Source organism: Taudactylus pleione, unplaced genomic scaffold, assembly GCF_031769625.1.
Source record: "Taudactylus pleione unplaced genomic scaffold, aTauple2 ptg000070l, whole genome shotgun sequence".
In the NCBI taxonomy this organism is placed as follows: Eukaryota; Metazoa; Chordata; class Amphibia; order Anura; family Myobatrachidae; genus Taudactylus; species Taudactylus pleione.
Window position 1 is genome coordinate 9349719 of NW_028284472.1, and position 14059 is coordinate 9363777.

Below are 14059 nucleotides of genomic sequence, written 5' to 3' on the forward strand. Positions count from 1 at the left end.
TCCTATTCACCCACCACTCACACCAATGTCACTGTGCCCTGTGCACAGACTGCTATGTAACCTAATCTATTCATCCACCACTCACACCAATGTCACTGTGTGCCCTGTGCACAGACTGCTATGTAGCCTATCCTATTCACCCACCACTCTCACCAACATCACTGTGTGCCCTGTGCACAGACTGCTATGTAACCTATCCTATTCACCCACCACTCACACCAGTGTCACTGTGTGCCCTGTGCACAGACTGCTATGTAGCCTCACCTATTCACCCACCTCTCACACCTATGTCACTGTGTGCCCTGTGCACAGACTGCTATGTTGCCTATCCTATTCACCCACCACTCACACCAACGTCACTGTGTGCCCTGTGCACAGACTGCTATGTAACCTATCCTATTCACCCACCACTCTCACCAACGTCACTGTGTGCCCTGTGTACAGACTGCTATGTAGCCTGTCCTATTCACCCACCACTCACACCAATGTCACTGTGCCCTGTGCACAGACTGCTATGTAACCTAATCTATTCATCCACCACTCACACCAATGTCACTGTGTGCCCTGTGCACAGACTGCTATGTACCCTATCCTATTCACCCACCACTCTCACCAACATCACTGTGTGCCCTGTGCACAGACTGCTATGTAACCTATCCTATTCACCCACCACTCACACCAGTGTCACTGTGTGCCCTGTGCACAGACTGCTATGTAGCCTCACCTATTCACCCACCTCTCACACCTATGTCACTGTGTGCCCTGTGCACAGACTGCTATGTTGCCTATCCTATTCACCCACCACTCACACCAATGTCACTGTGTGCCCTGTGTACAGACTGCTATGTAACCTCTCCTATTCACCCACAACTCACACCAATGTCACTGTGCCCTGTGCACAGACTGCTATGTAACCTAATCTATTCATCCACCACTCACACCTATGTCACTGTGTGCCCTGTGCACAGACTGCTATGTAACCTCTCCTATTCACCCACCTTTCTCACCAATGTCACTGTGTGCCCTGTGCACAGACTGCTATGTAACCTATCCTATTCACCCACCACTCTCACCAACGTCACTGTGTGCCCTGTGTACAGACTGCTATGTAGCCTGTCCTATTCACCCACCACTCACACCAATGTCACTGTGCCCTGTGCACAGACTGCTATGTAACCTAATCTATTCATCCACCACTCACACCAATGTCACTGTGTGCCCTGTGCACAGACTGCTATGTAGCCTATCCTATTCACCCACCACTCTCACCAACATCACTGTGTGCCCTGTGCACAGACTGCTATGTAACCTATCCTATTCACCCACCACTCACACCAGTGTCACTGTGTGCCCTGTGCACAGACTGCTATGTAGCCTCACCTATTCACCCACCTCTCACACCTATGTCACTGTGTGCCCTGTGCACAGACTGCTATGTTGCCTATCCTATTCACCCACCACTCACACCAATGTCACTGTGTGCCCTGTGTACAGACTGCTATGTAACCTCTCCTATTCACCCACCTCTCTCACCAATGTCACTGTGTGCCCTTTGTACAGACTGCTATGTAACCTAATCTATTCATCCACCACTCACACCAATGTCACTGTGTGCCCTGTGTACAGACTGCTATGTAACCTCTCCTATTCACCCACAACTCACACCAATGTCACTGTGTGCCCTGTGTACAGACTGCTATGTAACCTCTCCTATTCACCCACCTCTCTCACCAATGTCACTGTGTGCCCTTTGTACAGACTGCTATGTAACCTAATCTATTCATCCACCACTCACACCAATGTCACTGTGTGCCCTGTGTACAGACTGCTATGTAACCTCTCCTATTCACCCACAACTCACACCAATGTCACTGTGTGCCCTGTGTACAGACTGCTATGTAACCTCTCCTATTCACCCACCTCTCTCACCAATGTCACTGTGTGCCCTTTGTACAGACTGCTATGTAACCTAATCTATTCATCCACCACTCACACCAATGTCTCTGGGTGCCCTGTGCACAGACTGTTATGTAACTTATCCTATTCAAGTGACCACGGACCCAAAGCACCTCTCCCCCCTCTCCTTTACGGCCGTGCTCATTGTGCCACACCTATCTCTTGCATTGATAATGTCAATACATTTTGATTTTGTTATTGCTCAGCTTTAACTTGTCAGCTCGAATTGATGCAAAGTGCAGGTTATTCCTAGGACTTCCCCCTACAGAATGATTTTCATGAAAATCGGTTTAGTAGTTTTTGTGTCAACTTGGAACAAAAAGACAGACACAACGGTCTTACAATATTCTTATATTAGTATAGATAAAAATCATTGTTATAATTTATTATTATTTATTATTATTATTATTATTATTATTATTATTATGTACATGTCTTACTTTGTGAAAATTATAGATAAGTTGTGCCGATTTAATTTGCCTACTTGTTGAATAGAAATTTCCTTAATAGAAAATGTTTTTCACACCCATATCTGGTTCAGGAATTTTGAAATAGCTTTATATAGTGATAATAATCCTCCTTTTGTTTTTCAAGGCTGTGAATATGTGACATGTATTATATTTTATTATCTCTTTTGTGACAGAAAAAGTGCAAAATGAAATTGAGAGTGTGGTTGGATCAGCTCAAGTTCAGGCAGAACATAGGAAACAATTACCTTACACCGACGCCGTCATTCATGAAATTCAGCGGTTCGGTGACATTGTACCGGGTAGTTCTCCACATATAACTTCCCAAGACGTCACATTCAGAGGCTACTTTATTCCAAAGGTGAGTTTCACATTTGCATGAGCACATCATAGGGACATAGGGCCTGATTCAGACCCGCTCACGAGCGCTATTCGCTCGCAAGCGGGTCGATGGTGGCCCAGTGCACATGCGCACCACGGAGCCGGCTCCGTCGTGCGCATGCGCGAGACCCGGATAGCGACGGGGAAGCGTATCTGCCCAGATGGAGGCATTCCCATGGGAATGCCTACCATCTGGGGCCGGCCCCACTGACATCACAAGTGATTTCAGTGGGAGTGCTTTTGCCCCTGATAGAGCCAAAAGCACTCTTGGGCTTGCGGCAACGAGACCCTACCGCAAGGGTCTCGTTGCAAGCCCGATGGTCGCGATTGTCTTGACCATCGCGACCATCATCATGGACGCTCACATAAGCTGTGGGTGGTAACCCACAGCTATGCGAGCGGCCAAGAGGCCACACCATTTAAAAAAAAAAAACGCCCTGATTCAGAGCGGGTGCTCGTTCAGAGCGTCCGGCTCTGAATCAGGCCCATAGTTTGGTTCAGTCAGGAATGCTTGCTGGAACAAAGCTCTTGAAATTACTCGCACACAGCATCTGTTATCATTTGCATTAACATACCCTTACTGTACTGTATGTCACAACTCTCACTTGTATAATATGGATACTGACCATACTTATAGGAATTGCGTAGACCCAGGTCACAGGTGCAGAGTCTTATGTATCGGTGGTCTTCACAAGGGACCCCCACAAGGGATTTTGGGCTTCACTACACGTGATATGTTTAAATAGGCTGGGTCATTTGAATTTGGCATCAGCATGACATTAGCAGTCACATGACTGCAACTATAAACTTTGAAGAGAGCCGGCCGGCCACAACCTAAGCACGCCAGGGGCAGAGAGGCTGGAGAGGAGACGACGAGCATCCCACAGCAGCCACCAGCAGAGAGGGAGCAAATCACAGAGACGGATGGTGAATAGTAGAACACCAGCACCCACCTGCCACACAAAGCACCTCCCCGCCCAGGGCAACCAAGTACAGCCAGACCCGGTAAGAGGAAGCCGGGCTCCAGCACGCCGAAGCACTGTACTTGTTTGACATTACAGCACCCATGCACTTTCCCTTCCCCTGTGGCAGAATCACACAAATCTGCAGGGGCACATATGAATACACCCACTGCTCTGGGCATGAATTGTACAATATAATCTATGCCAAATGGTGTAGCACTCAATCTGCATCAGCCCCAATTTGTGCGTTAGCCGATAAATAATGCCACCACCTATATGTAGAAATGATCTACTTAAATGAGCCACATTTATTATCATATTGGTTACAGACTTTCTCTTTAAATTCTTAAATTGATCAACTGGTTCTGACACTTTTATGGTAAAAATTGTCTCTGTATTTAACTATGTATTTCTGTTACACAATGGACAGATTGTAACTGGCTATTTCTCCCCAGGGGACCTATGTTATCCCGTTTCTGACCTCGGCACTGAAAGATGAAGCCTACTTTGAAAAACCAGATGAATTTTACCCAGAACATTTTCTCACCCCAGAGGGACATTTCAAAAAGATTGAAGCATTCATACCGTTCTCATTGGGTAATGCTAATTCTGATCACATTTTGTTGAGAAGAATCTCAATATAGGGCAGGGCTAGGGAGACCAGATTATGAGTGAACATTACATGACTGGCCCTTTGTCAGAAGTCTTAAAGACAACTTTAAGCCGGAGGATTTACAGATAGTAACTTCCACATGTTTACAAATAGACCTTAGATCTACAACCTAGCTGGTTTTTATTAGCACTTGATTCAAAGAATCGGTATGTATGACCGCCAGAACTCAGCTCGGTGGATGAAATCCCGACACCAGTAGGCCAGCAGATAAAGATCCCGACTGAGGTGAGTAACTACCCTAAACCTCCCCTCTCCCCCCCTAACCCTATCCCTCCCTTAGTGGTGCCTAAACCAAAGTCCCCCCGAGAGACCCTAAACATAACCCTCCCCCGCTGCGCCTATCCGCTCCCGACACCTAGCTTACCTACGATCAGAATGCCGGGCATCGGGATTTCGGCGTCGGGCTAATGATAAGCGTCGGTATTTAGACGCCTATTATTAGTCCCATTCCGGGATGTCACTGTCAGAAAGCCGGCGGTCTGCATTTCGACCGCCGGCTTCCTGACTACATACCGGTTCAAAGAATGGTTTAATCAGGCCTACTGGCATTGGATTGGTACTAGGCACTTGACACAAAAATCCACAATGTATAAATACACAGAATACCACCATTTATGTGCATTTATTCTGCCTATAGGCAGTTTTTTTACGGACTACAAAGAGTTTATTTTAGTGCACATTAAGATATAAAAATATAAGGCCTGATTCACAGGCGAACACTAAGGCAATCCCAGCTGTTCAAATTATGCTAATGGTCGCAAAGCTTACCCGAGCATAAGGACACCCAATGCTGCCTTCTCATATGCGTACAACGTTGTTTATGTGCGAATATATCGGTAACATCGAGCAGTCCTCTTGCCCTTGCTTCAGGTCAGACCTGCCCACCGCCTTGGGTGCTCTCCTTGCACGCAGAGCTGCATAGGAGCTACACAGGAGATTGCAAGGGCTAATTTATGCACGCCCATGAAATGACATTCAAACGGACAGACACGCCTGCGTTTTTCAGACCACTCCCCGATCACCACCCCTAGAAGCTGACAGCCTGTCACGCACTCTCCAATGGATTCCTCCGTGCGTCCGTAATCGCAATGCGATCGCTGTGCACGCACAGTGTGGCTTATACGCATGAGCGTTGGCAAACCAACGCTCGATCTGGGTCCGTAAACTCCATTGTGTCCAGTTCTTAGTCAGGCCCAATGTCACCATTTCCGGGTGCATGCCCAGCAGCTAATTGGCGTTGGTGATGTCCTACTTTTAAGCCTGTGTGCAGGTTGGCCTCAAACCACTTTTAAAGCATAGTACTTACCAAATAAAACATCTGAGTGATATCTGGTATAGAATAAAGCAATTATACTGATTAAATTTCTGATTTCATAGGACTGCCTAGATGGAAAGACTTTGGCATGAGTTGGTCAGCACAACATATATTGCAATATGTGGAACTAATAATATTTACAGTATTCTTAATATAGAGAACAGCTTGGATGGATGTATATACATACACATATAAATATAGCAGGCCCCATGGTATCTCTAGCAGGTAAACAATCAGAGCACCTGGTCTAATCAGCCTTATAAAGGCAACAAGAAAGTTATTAGGAAAAATGGGTTTGAATCCAATCAAAGCTAGGGTGTAGCTCGTGGCTATATAAGCTTTCTATTTCCTGTTGGCAGGGTGACCAATGCCAAACCGGTTGGCCGGTGACTAGTGCGATGAACTGTGTGCAGTCATCATTAGAGTCACAATAAAACAGGTTCAACTTTCCTAATCCACATCAAGCCAAAACGGAAGATATGCTGTACGTTCTTGTTAATAAAGGGTGCTGCCCTTACAGAAGTGTAGAAGAAGAACTGTCCATATTTGTTAGCTTGGATGGACTCAGCAGATAAACCTTTTGTTCAGCACTCCAAGCACCCAACTTCAGTCAGAGATTTTTCTGCCAAACATAGTGGAAGATTGGAAGTAGTGCTTTCACATGTAAAGGAAGGGGTAGACAATCCGTTCCTCTACTTAAGTTGGAAGTTGTTCCTGGGAAAGCAAAATGTTCAAGAAAGAGTACCTTCATGCAAAATGGGCCACTGAGTACTATTTACTAGGCAGGAAGTTCTCCTACGTAGCACACTATGGCCCCCATTTACTAACGAGTTTTATCACCAAAACAAGTGATAAATGTCACTGTGTATGATAAATGGTGCTCCAGCCAATCACCTCCCAACTGTCAACTGTTAGAAAAATGACAGTTGGGAGCTGATTGGCTGGAGCACCATTTATCATACACAGTGAAATGTATCACTCAGTGTAAAGCTCATTAGTAAATGAGGACCTATGAGCCTCATTCAGAGGCGGTCGTTAGATGCAAGCGGTCGCTCTAAATCAGGGCGGCCGCTTGCATCCTGAACGGCCGCCTCCTTGTAGATCGTTAAGCTGTGGGTTACCACCCACAGCTCTAATGACCGACATGGGTGATGGTCGCGATGGTCAAGACCATCGCAACCATTGGGGCTTACGACCAGACCCTAGGGTAGGGTCTGGGCACTCGTAAGCCCCAGGGAGCTTCCTGCTCTGTTTGAGCAGGAAGTTCCCCACTGACATCAGCAATGATGTCAGTGGGGCCGCCCCCAAACGGCAAGCGTTCCGACAGGAACTCCTCAGTTTGGCCGGGCACGCCCCCGGCCCGCCCAGCAAACGGGACGAGCTGTCACTCAACATTGACAGCTCGCACCGTCTGCTACAAGACCCCTAACGACGGAGTGCCCGTCGTTAGCCGGGTCTCGCGCATGCACACGACAGAGCCGGCTCCGTCGTGCACATGCGCTGTGGGGCAACATCGAGTCGGTCGCGAGCGCTCAGCGCTCACGACCGACTCTGAATAAGCTCCTATATGCTTTTGCACTGGGTGCACACATACTGGGATCTAAATTCCAAGGTGACTCATTGGTTCCAGGCATCACAAGATTTCAAATATACTGTAAAACATAGGCCAGGCATCTTGCATAAAAATGTTGATGTACTGTCCAGAGAGATCATGATGCCTAATTTCCCATCACTATGGGGAGGGATATGTAAAAAGTGAATAGACTACAGAAGGTATCTTACTCTCTCTGCTAGAAGGCCCTAGGGTGGCATGACTGTATCTTTAACTGGCAAAACAACCACAGCTTAAAGAGAAGGATAAGTTGCACAAGAAAAATGAAACAACTAATGACAAGAGACCCAGAAGATAAGTTTATTAAACAAATTATTAAATAATATACTGGTGGTGCTACACCTAACTTAAATATTCATAATGCAAACAAAAGAAAGGAAAGTAAGAACTGTATAATGGGTGCACACTGTCTTTCTAAAACATGTCTTTATTCAATACCATTAAAATAGCAGCAAAAATATTAAAATGGTTAGAGATAAGTGAGAAGAAAGAATTATTGTGATTAAAAGAAAAAACTGTATGTCACGATAGCGGTCACACAATGTGGTACATTAAGGATAGTTAGGATGAGTCAATCATCTTCCATGTAAGAGTTTTCTTATAAGTTGCTTTCGTGTTACATTGTTAAGTTATTACTGTTGATATCTTCCTACACCTTTGCACCTTTTGTTATTAATTTATTGTATGTAATATAACAAATTAATGTGTGTATATATGTTTATACGTGCATGTATATATGTACACCCGGGAGATTGTTCAACGATATTTACACCTATAGGGTCCTATTCATCATGTTAAAAATTACATGTGTGATATTTTAATTTTGAACTCTCCACGAGTTCATTGTTAAATTTAGTCCCATCATTATTTCTGCATTACTAAAGTATCACTTCCGAAAAGATGCTATTTCTGCGAAGACACCTTTTCGGAAATGTGATACATTTCCCCTTTATCTGCACTGTCCTGACCGCATATGGAAGTGTAGCTGTCAGTGTCCCCCCTCCCCCCGTCGGGTCCTGTGTAGTGTGCCCCCCCCCTCCCCTGCTGCCGGCTCCTCCTTAAAATGCACACACCCCCTCCCCGCTGCCGGCTCTCTGTGTCCCTTTCCGCCACTGCTGGATCCTTTGTACTTTTTCTACCTTCCCTACCCCAGCTGCCCGGGACCTGTTTACAGTGCAACGCTGCCGTCTTTCGGTGCCCCTTACCCCGATGTCGGCTCCTCTCTCTATGGTGGGTCCACCCTGCTGCTGGCTCCACTGTCGGGTGTTTCAGAAAACTCCTACTAACTGCCTCCAGGAGCTGCGCTGAGGTTACAGTGTCCACCTCCCGCTGCTGGCTCCAGTGTAGTGTGTCTCCATCCCCCACCCCACTGCCGGCTCTCTGTACCCCTTCCCCCAATACCGGCTCCTCTGGTGAGTTCCCCCACCCCCCACTGTGGGCTCCACTGTCGGGTGTCTCAGAACACCCCTACTCACTGACACTAGGAGCTGCACTGAGGCAGCCGATGTTCTCTGCCGCTTCTCACCCTACTTCATGTGACGGCTCTTCTCTCCTTCCAGCCAGAACATAGAGCCAGGTCCTGTGGCCGATGGAGCAGAGGAGCGAGGAGCAGGGCGAGCCACAGGTAGGACACAGACCTTTTACACTGCACAAAGTGCCATGTAAAAGGCAACTTTTTAATGGTATCAGATACTGGGGTCTATGTACTAAGCCTTGGAAAGAGATAAAGTGGATGGAGATAAAGTACCAACCAATCATGTCCTAACTGTCACTTTACAGGCTGTGTTTGAAAAATGACAGTTAGTAGCCAATTGGTTGGCTTTATCTCCATCAACTTTATCTCTCTCCAAGGCTTAGAAAATAGACCCCACTGTATGCCATCTCAGGGTGGCGTACAGTATCACTCACAAGTCCCGAAAAAATGCTTTTTCGGAACTTCATGAATTATATCATTTCTACATTCCCATACTATGTATGGAGACTGTGGAAATTATTGAGGGAGAATTGTAACCAGAAAATATCTGTAATATCTCCTGCGTTACACTGTTAATGAATAGCCCTGACACTTCATTTTTACAAAAGCAGGGGAAAATGTTAATTTTCACCCTCTTTTGTAAAAGTTAAGGGATGATGAATAGACCCCTTAGAGGCCTATTCATCATCACTTAATCTTTACAAAAGCAGGTGCAATTGTAAAAATGAAGTTTATCGGGCCATTCATAAAGAAAGTGAAGCAGTAGATATTACAGATATCTCCTGCTGACCTTCACTGATATGGGAACAGAATTCATCAAGCTCCAAAAATACAATATTTTCAGAGCTTGAGTGCGGGACCATTCTCCATCTTCAGATTCCTATGGGAAGCAGTCCTGCTCCTTCCGCCAGACGTCGGGGCTCTTGTGCGCATGCGCGACCTGTATGTCACGTATGCACACTTGTCCTACTGCTCCGAAATGAAAAGATTCACTGCTCCAGGGAGACGGCTGATTTTCGGATCAGCTGTCTCTGCGCCGGAACAATGATGAATTGCTCCGGCACTCACTTCAAGATGGATTGTTAATTATCGGGGTAATGATATATAACTATGGGGCATATGCAACGCGGAAACAGTGTGTAATACCCTCTCGCGTGAGGCCGAACAGGGCGGCCTCACGCTGATTTTACCTTGCACCTACAAGAGGCGCGAGGTAAAATCAAACAGCGGGGTCTCAGGGACACCCGCGCGTGGAATCCCCGCTAAATGAATCTCGCCCAGTGCGCCAATTAGCCGCGGGGTAAACCCCGCGGCTAATTGGATATGCCCCTATGTGTGAGAAACAGGATTTATCTCACTATTTATTTTGTCATTTTGTATGGATCTCTAAATATTATAGATTTATAATAAATTGCTGCATACCAGAATAATTAGCCCAATTTTCTGTTCATATCCTCCTAACAATTTAACACAAAAGCAACTTATTTAAATAAAATTATTGTATGGAAGATCATTGAATGATCCTAACTATCCTTAATGTACCACATTGTGTGAAATACAGCTTTTTTCTTTTAATCACAATATTTCTTTCTCCTCACTTATTTGTATCCATTTTAATATTTTGGCTGCTATTTTAATGGTTTTGAATAAAGATGTTTTAGAGACAGTGTGCACCCATTATACATACTTTTCTTCCTTTTGATAGTATTAAAACAACCAGAACACCTGGTCTAATCATTCTAATGTAGGTAACAAGAAACACTGACGTGAATGTTTACAGCCAGAATATGTTAGATTAGGGTTATGGTTAGGCTGTGGTTAGGGTTAGATTAGCGATAGGGCAGTGGTTAGGGTTAGTCTTAGATTAGGGTTGGGTTGTGGTTAGGGTAAGGGTTAGGCTGTGGTTAGGGTTAGGCTGTGGTTATGATTAGAATAAGGTTAAGCTGTGGTTAGGGTTAGGCTGTGGTTAGAGTTAGGCTTTGGTTAGGGTTAGACTGTGGTTGGGTTAGAATAGGGTTAGGCTGTGGTTAGAGTTAGGCTTTGGTTAGGGTTAGACTGTGGTTGGGTTAGAATAGGGTTAGGCTGTGGTTAGGGTTAGAAGAGTTTTTCAGAATTTATGGGTTTTTGTTTGTCCACTCGCCTCTTGAGGATCGACCACAAGTTTTCAATGGGTTTAAGGTCTGGGGAGTTTCCTGGCCATGGACCCAAAATTGCTGAGAAGCAACCCCACACATGAATGGTCTCAGGATGCTTTACTGTTGGCATGACACAGGACTGATGATAGCGCTCACCTTTCCTTCTTCGGACAAGTGTTTTTCCAGATGCCCTAAACAATCTGAAAAATAACTCTACCCCACTCCTCAGCAGTCCAATCCCTGTACCTTTTGCAGAATATCAGTCTGTCCCTGATGTTTTCCTGGAGAGAAGTGGCTTCTTTGCTGCCCTTCTTGACACCAGACCATCCTCCAAAAGTCCTTGTCCTGTGTCATGCCAACAGTAAAGCATCCTGAGACCATTCATGTGTGGAGTTGCTTCTCAGCCAAGGGAGTGGGATCACTCACAATTTTGAATAAGAACACAGCCATGAATAAAGAATGGTACCAAAACATTCTCTAAGAGCAACTTCTCCCAACCATCCAAGAACAGTTTGGTGATGAACAATGCCTTTTCCAGAATGATGGAGCACTTTGCCATAAGGCAAAAGTGATAACTAAGTGGCTCGGGGAACAAAACATTGAAATATTGAGTCCATGGCCAGGAAACTCCCCAGACCTTAATCCCATTGAGAACTTGTGGTCAATCCTCAAGAAGCGGGTGGACAAACCAAAACCCACAAACTCTGACAAACTCCGAGCATTGATTAGACAAGAATGGGCGGCCATCAGTCAGTATGTGGCCAAGAATTTGATTGACAGCATGCCAGGGCGGATTGCAGAGGTCTTGAAAAAGAAGGGTCAACACTGCAAATATTGACTCTTTGCATAATTGTTCATAAAAGCCTTTGACACTTATGAAATGCTTGTACTTTTACTTCAGTATACATACAGGTTGAGTCTCCCATATCCAAGTATTCCGAAATACGTAATTTTTTTGGCTTGACTGAGATAGTGAAACCTTTGATTGTTGATGTTCACAAACTTTGTCTAAGGCACAAATTATTAAAAATAATGTATAAAATGACCTACAGGCTGTGTGTATAAGGTGTATATGAAATATGAATCATAAATTAATTTAATTTCTGTACACAAACTTTGTTTGAGCCACACAATTATTGAAAATATTGTATAAAATTACCTGCAGGCTGTGTGTATAAGGTGTATATAACACATAAATGCTTTCTGTGTGTATATTTGGGTCCCATTCCCAAGAAATTTAAGTATTAAATGCAAATATTCCAAAATACGGAATATTCCGTTATCCAAAATACCCCTGGTCCCAAGCATTTTGGATATGGGAGACTCAACCTGTAGTAACATCTGACAAAAAGGTCTAAAAACACTGAAGCAGCAAACTTTCTCAAAACCAATACTTGTTTCATTCTCAAAACTTTTGGCCACGACTGTATATCTATATCTATATCTATTTATATAATATATTTTACACACATAAATTGGGATGAGCATATCATGTGCAAAATATTTGACCCATGACTATTTCCAACTTAATTTCACTCATAATTTTCAGTCCTCAAAAATGGTCACAATAACCACTTACACTCCAGGGTAAAGTGACTACAATGTGATAGATATTCACTATCTGTAGCAATTACTGTAACTGATACTAGTGTTTCTTATTTTTGCTTGTCCCAGGTAAAAGGAGCTGTGTTGGCAAAACCCTGGCTAAAATGGAGCTGTTTCTGTTCTTCACAACGTTGCTGCAGAACTTCACATTCCAGGGTCCTCCCGGAGCTAAACTGGACCTTACACCTGTACCTGGTTCTAATTTTGCCCCACAGCCTTACGATACCTGTGCTATACCCCGAAGCTAGAACGTCTATTCACACAAGCTATTCTGAAAGCTGCATACAGTATCTCACATTATTAAGACTTACAACATCAAAAGGAAAGAACAGTACTGTATCAGATATTCAAAGTTTAAAAGGTTTTTAATGTTAAGAAATATTTCCTTCCCTAGCACTAATGTTGCAGCTACTGGTAACATATTTGGAATTAGTGCTTTCGCTTATGATAAATGAATGATAATTGGTATGGATGATAATACTGTGGAGCATTCTACTCTCCATCACTCGTGATACGCAGGAAATGTTTAGCCATATATGTTGCCAAACACAATAGTAAGGAGGGAACAAAATAACAAAATATTAACGTGTCATGGACCCCTTTACTTCTACTTTGTGTAATCTGAGCAATTCCCAAATTCAATGGGATGTGGACACCTCAATAAATAAGTGTATCCAAGACACCTCCATAATGCTGGTAACACTGCTTTTGTTGTTGTGAGGTAAAGAACATTGGGGCCTCATTTAGCACGGATCGTAAGTCTGCGTTCGCACGCATCGGCTCGCAGCGAAAATATGCTAATGAATGCAATCGCACGGCAACCGCAGCACTATACCAAGACGCCCATCACTGTATAAAGCCGCCCACTTCCCATGACATGCATCCGCAAGTCAGCGATAACATCGGTAACATCGGATCCATTCGAACAGTTGTGGTTGATCGGACCCTACCTCACAAACTGCTAAACTTCCTGTTGCCATCTAGACCTCTGCCAGCGTATGCAATCGCAGGGGCTTAATTATACACGCCCCTGTAACGGCGTTCAAACGCACAGTTATGCCTGTGTACCGACGATGACCCCCACTCTCCACCCCCAGTCACTTCATGTCAATCACTATGAGATGGGACTGCATGCTCACTGCGATCGCTTCCCGATCACAGCGGCATGTTCGCCCACACGCACTGCGATGCATATGCATGCACAGGGCACAACCATCGCCCGACTGCGTTCGAACGCAGCCTTGCAATCCAACCTGAATAAGGCCCATTATACGGGTAACTATAGAAGATTCCTCAGCAGTGACGTGCTGTGAGGTAAATGGCTGGGGAGGCACTGGCTAGTGTCAGAGCCAGATTTACAGATATGAGCCCGAGGGTTCATGTGAACATTATACAAAGGTGCAGCAGTATATACTGCTGGAAATTTGATGTGTTTTGATCAGGGATGTGCAGAAAATATAGACAGGGGAGGCAGTGCCT

At 44.8% G+C, this 14059-nt stretch overlaps 1 protein-coding gene across 2 annotated transcripts in view; it reads left to right on the forward strand.

Annotated features, from left to right (window-relative positions):
* LOC148533754 (cytochrome P450 2K6-like) overlaps positions 1 to 12924 on the forward strand; it is an 83263-nt gene extending 70339 nt beyond the window's left edge. Inside the window, exons 8-11 of one of the 2 annotated variants that reach the window (XR_015877684.1) lie at positions 2600 to 2784; positions 4222 to 4363; positions 8926 to 8990; positions 12650 to 12669. Coding sequence is in view for 1 of the 2 variants with exons in the window: in XM_088467242.1 (XP_088323368.1) it covers positions 2600 to 2784; positions 4222 to 4363; positions 12650 to 12828 (506 nt within the window). In the remaining variant the exon portion in view is untranslated. Of the gene's footprint in view, positions 1 to 2599; positions 2785 to 4221; positions 4364 to 8925; positions 8991 to 12649 lie in introns of both variants that reach the window. The other variant, XM_088467242.1, reaches the window with a different exon arrangement.
* The last annotated feature ends 1135 nt before the right edge of the window (positions 12925 to 14059 follow it).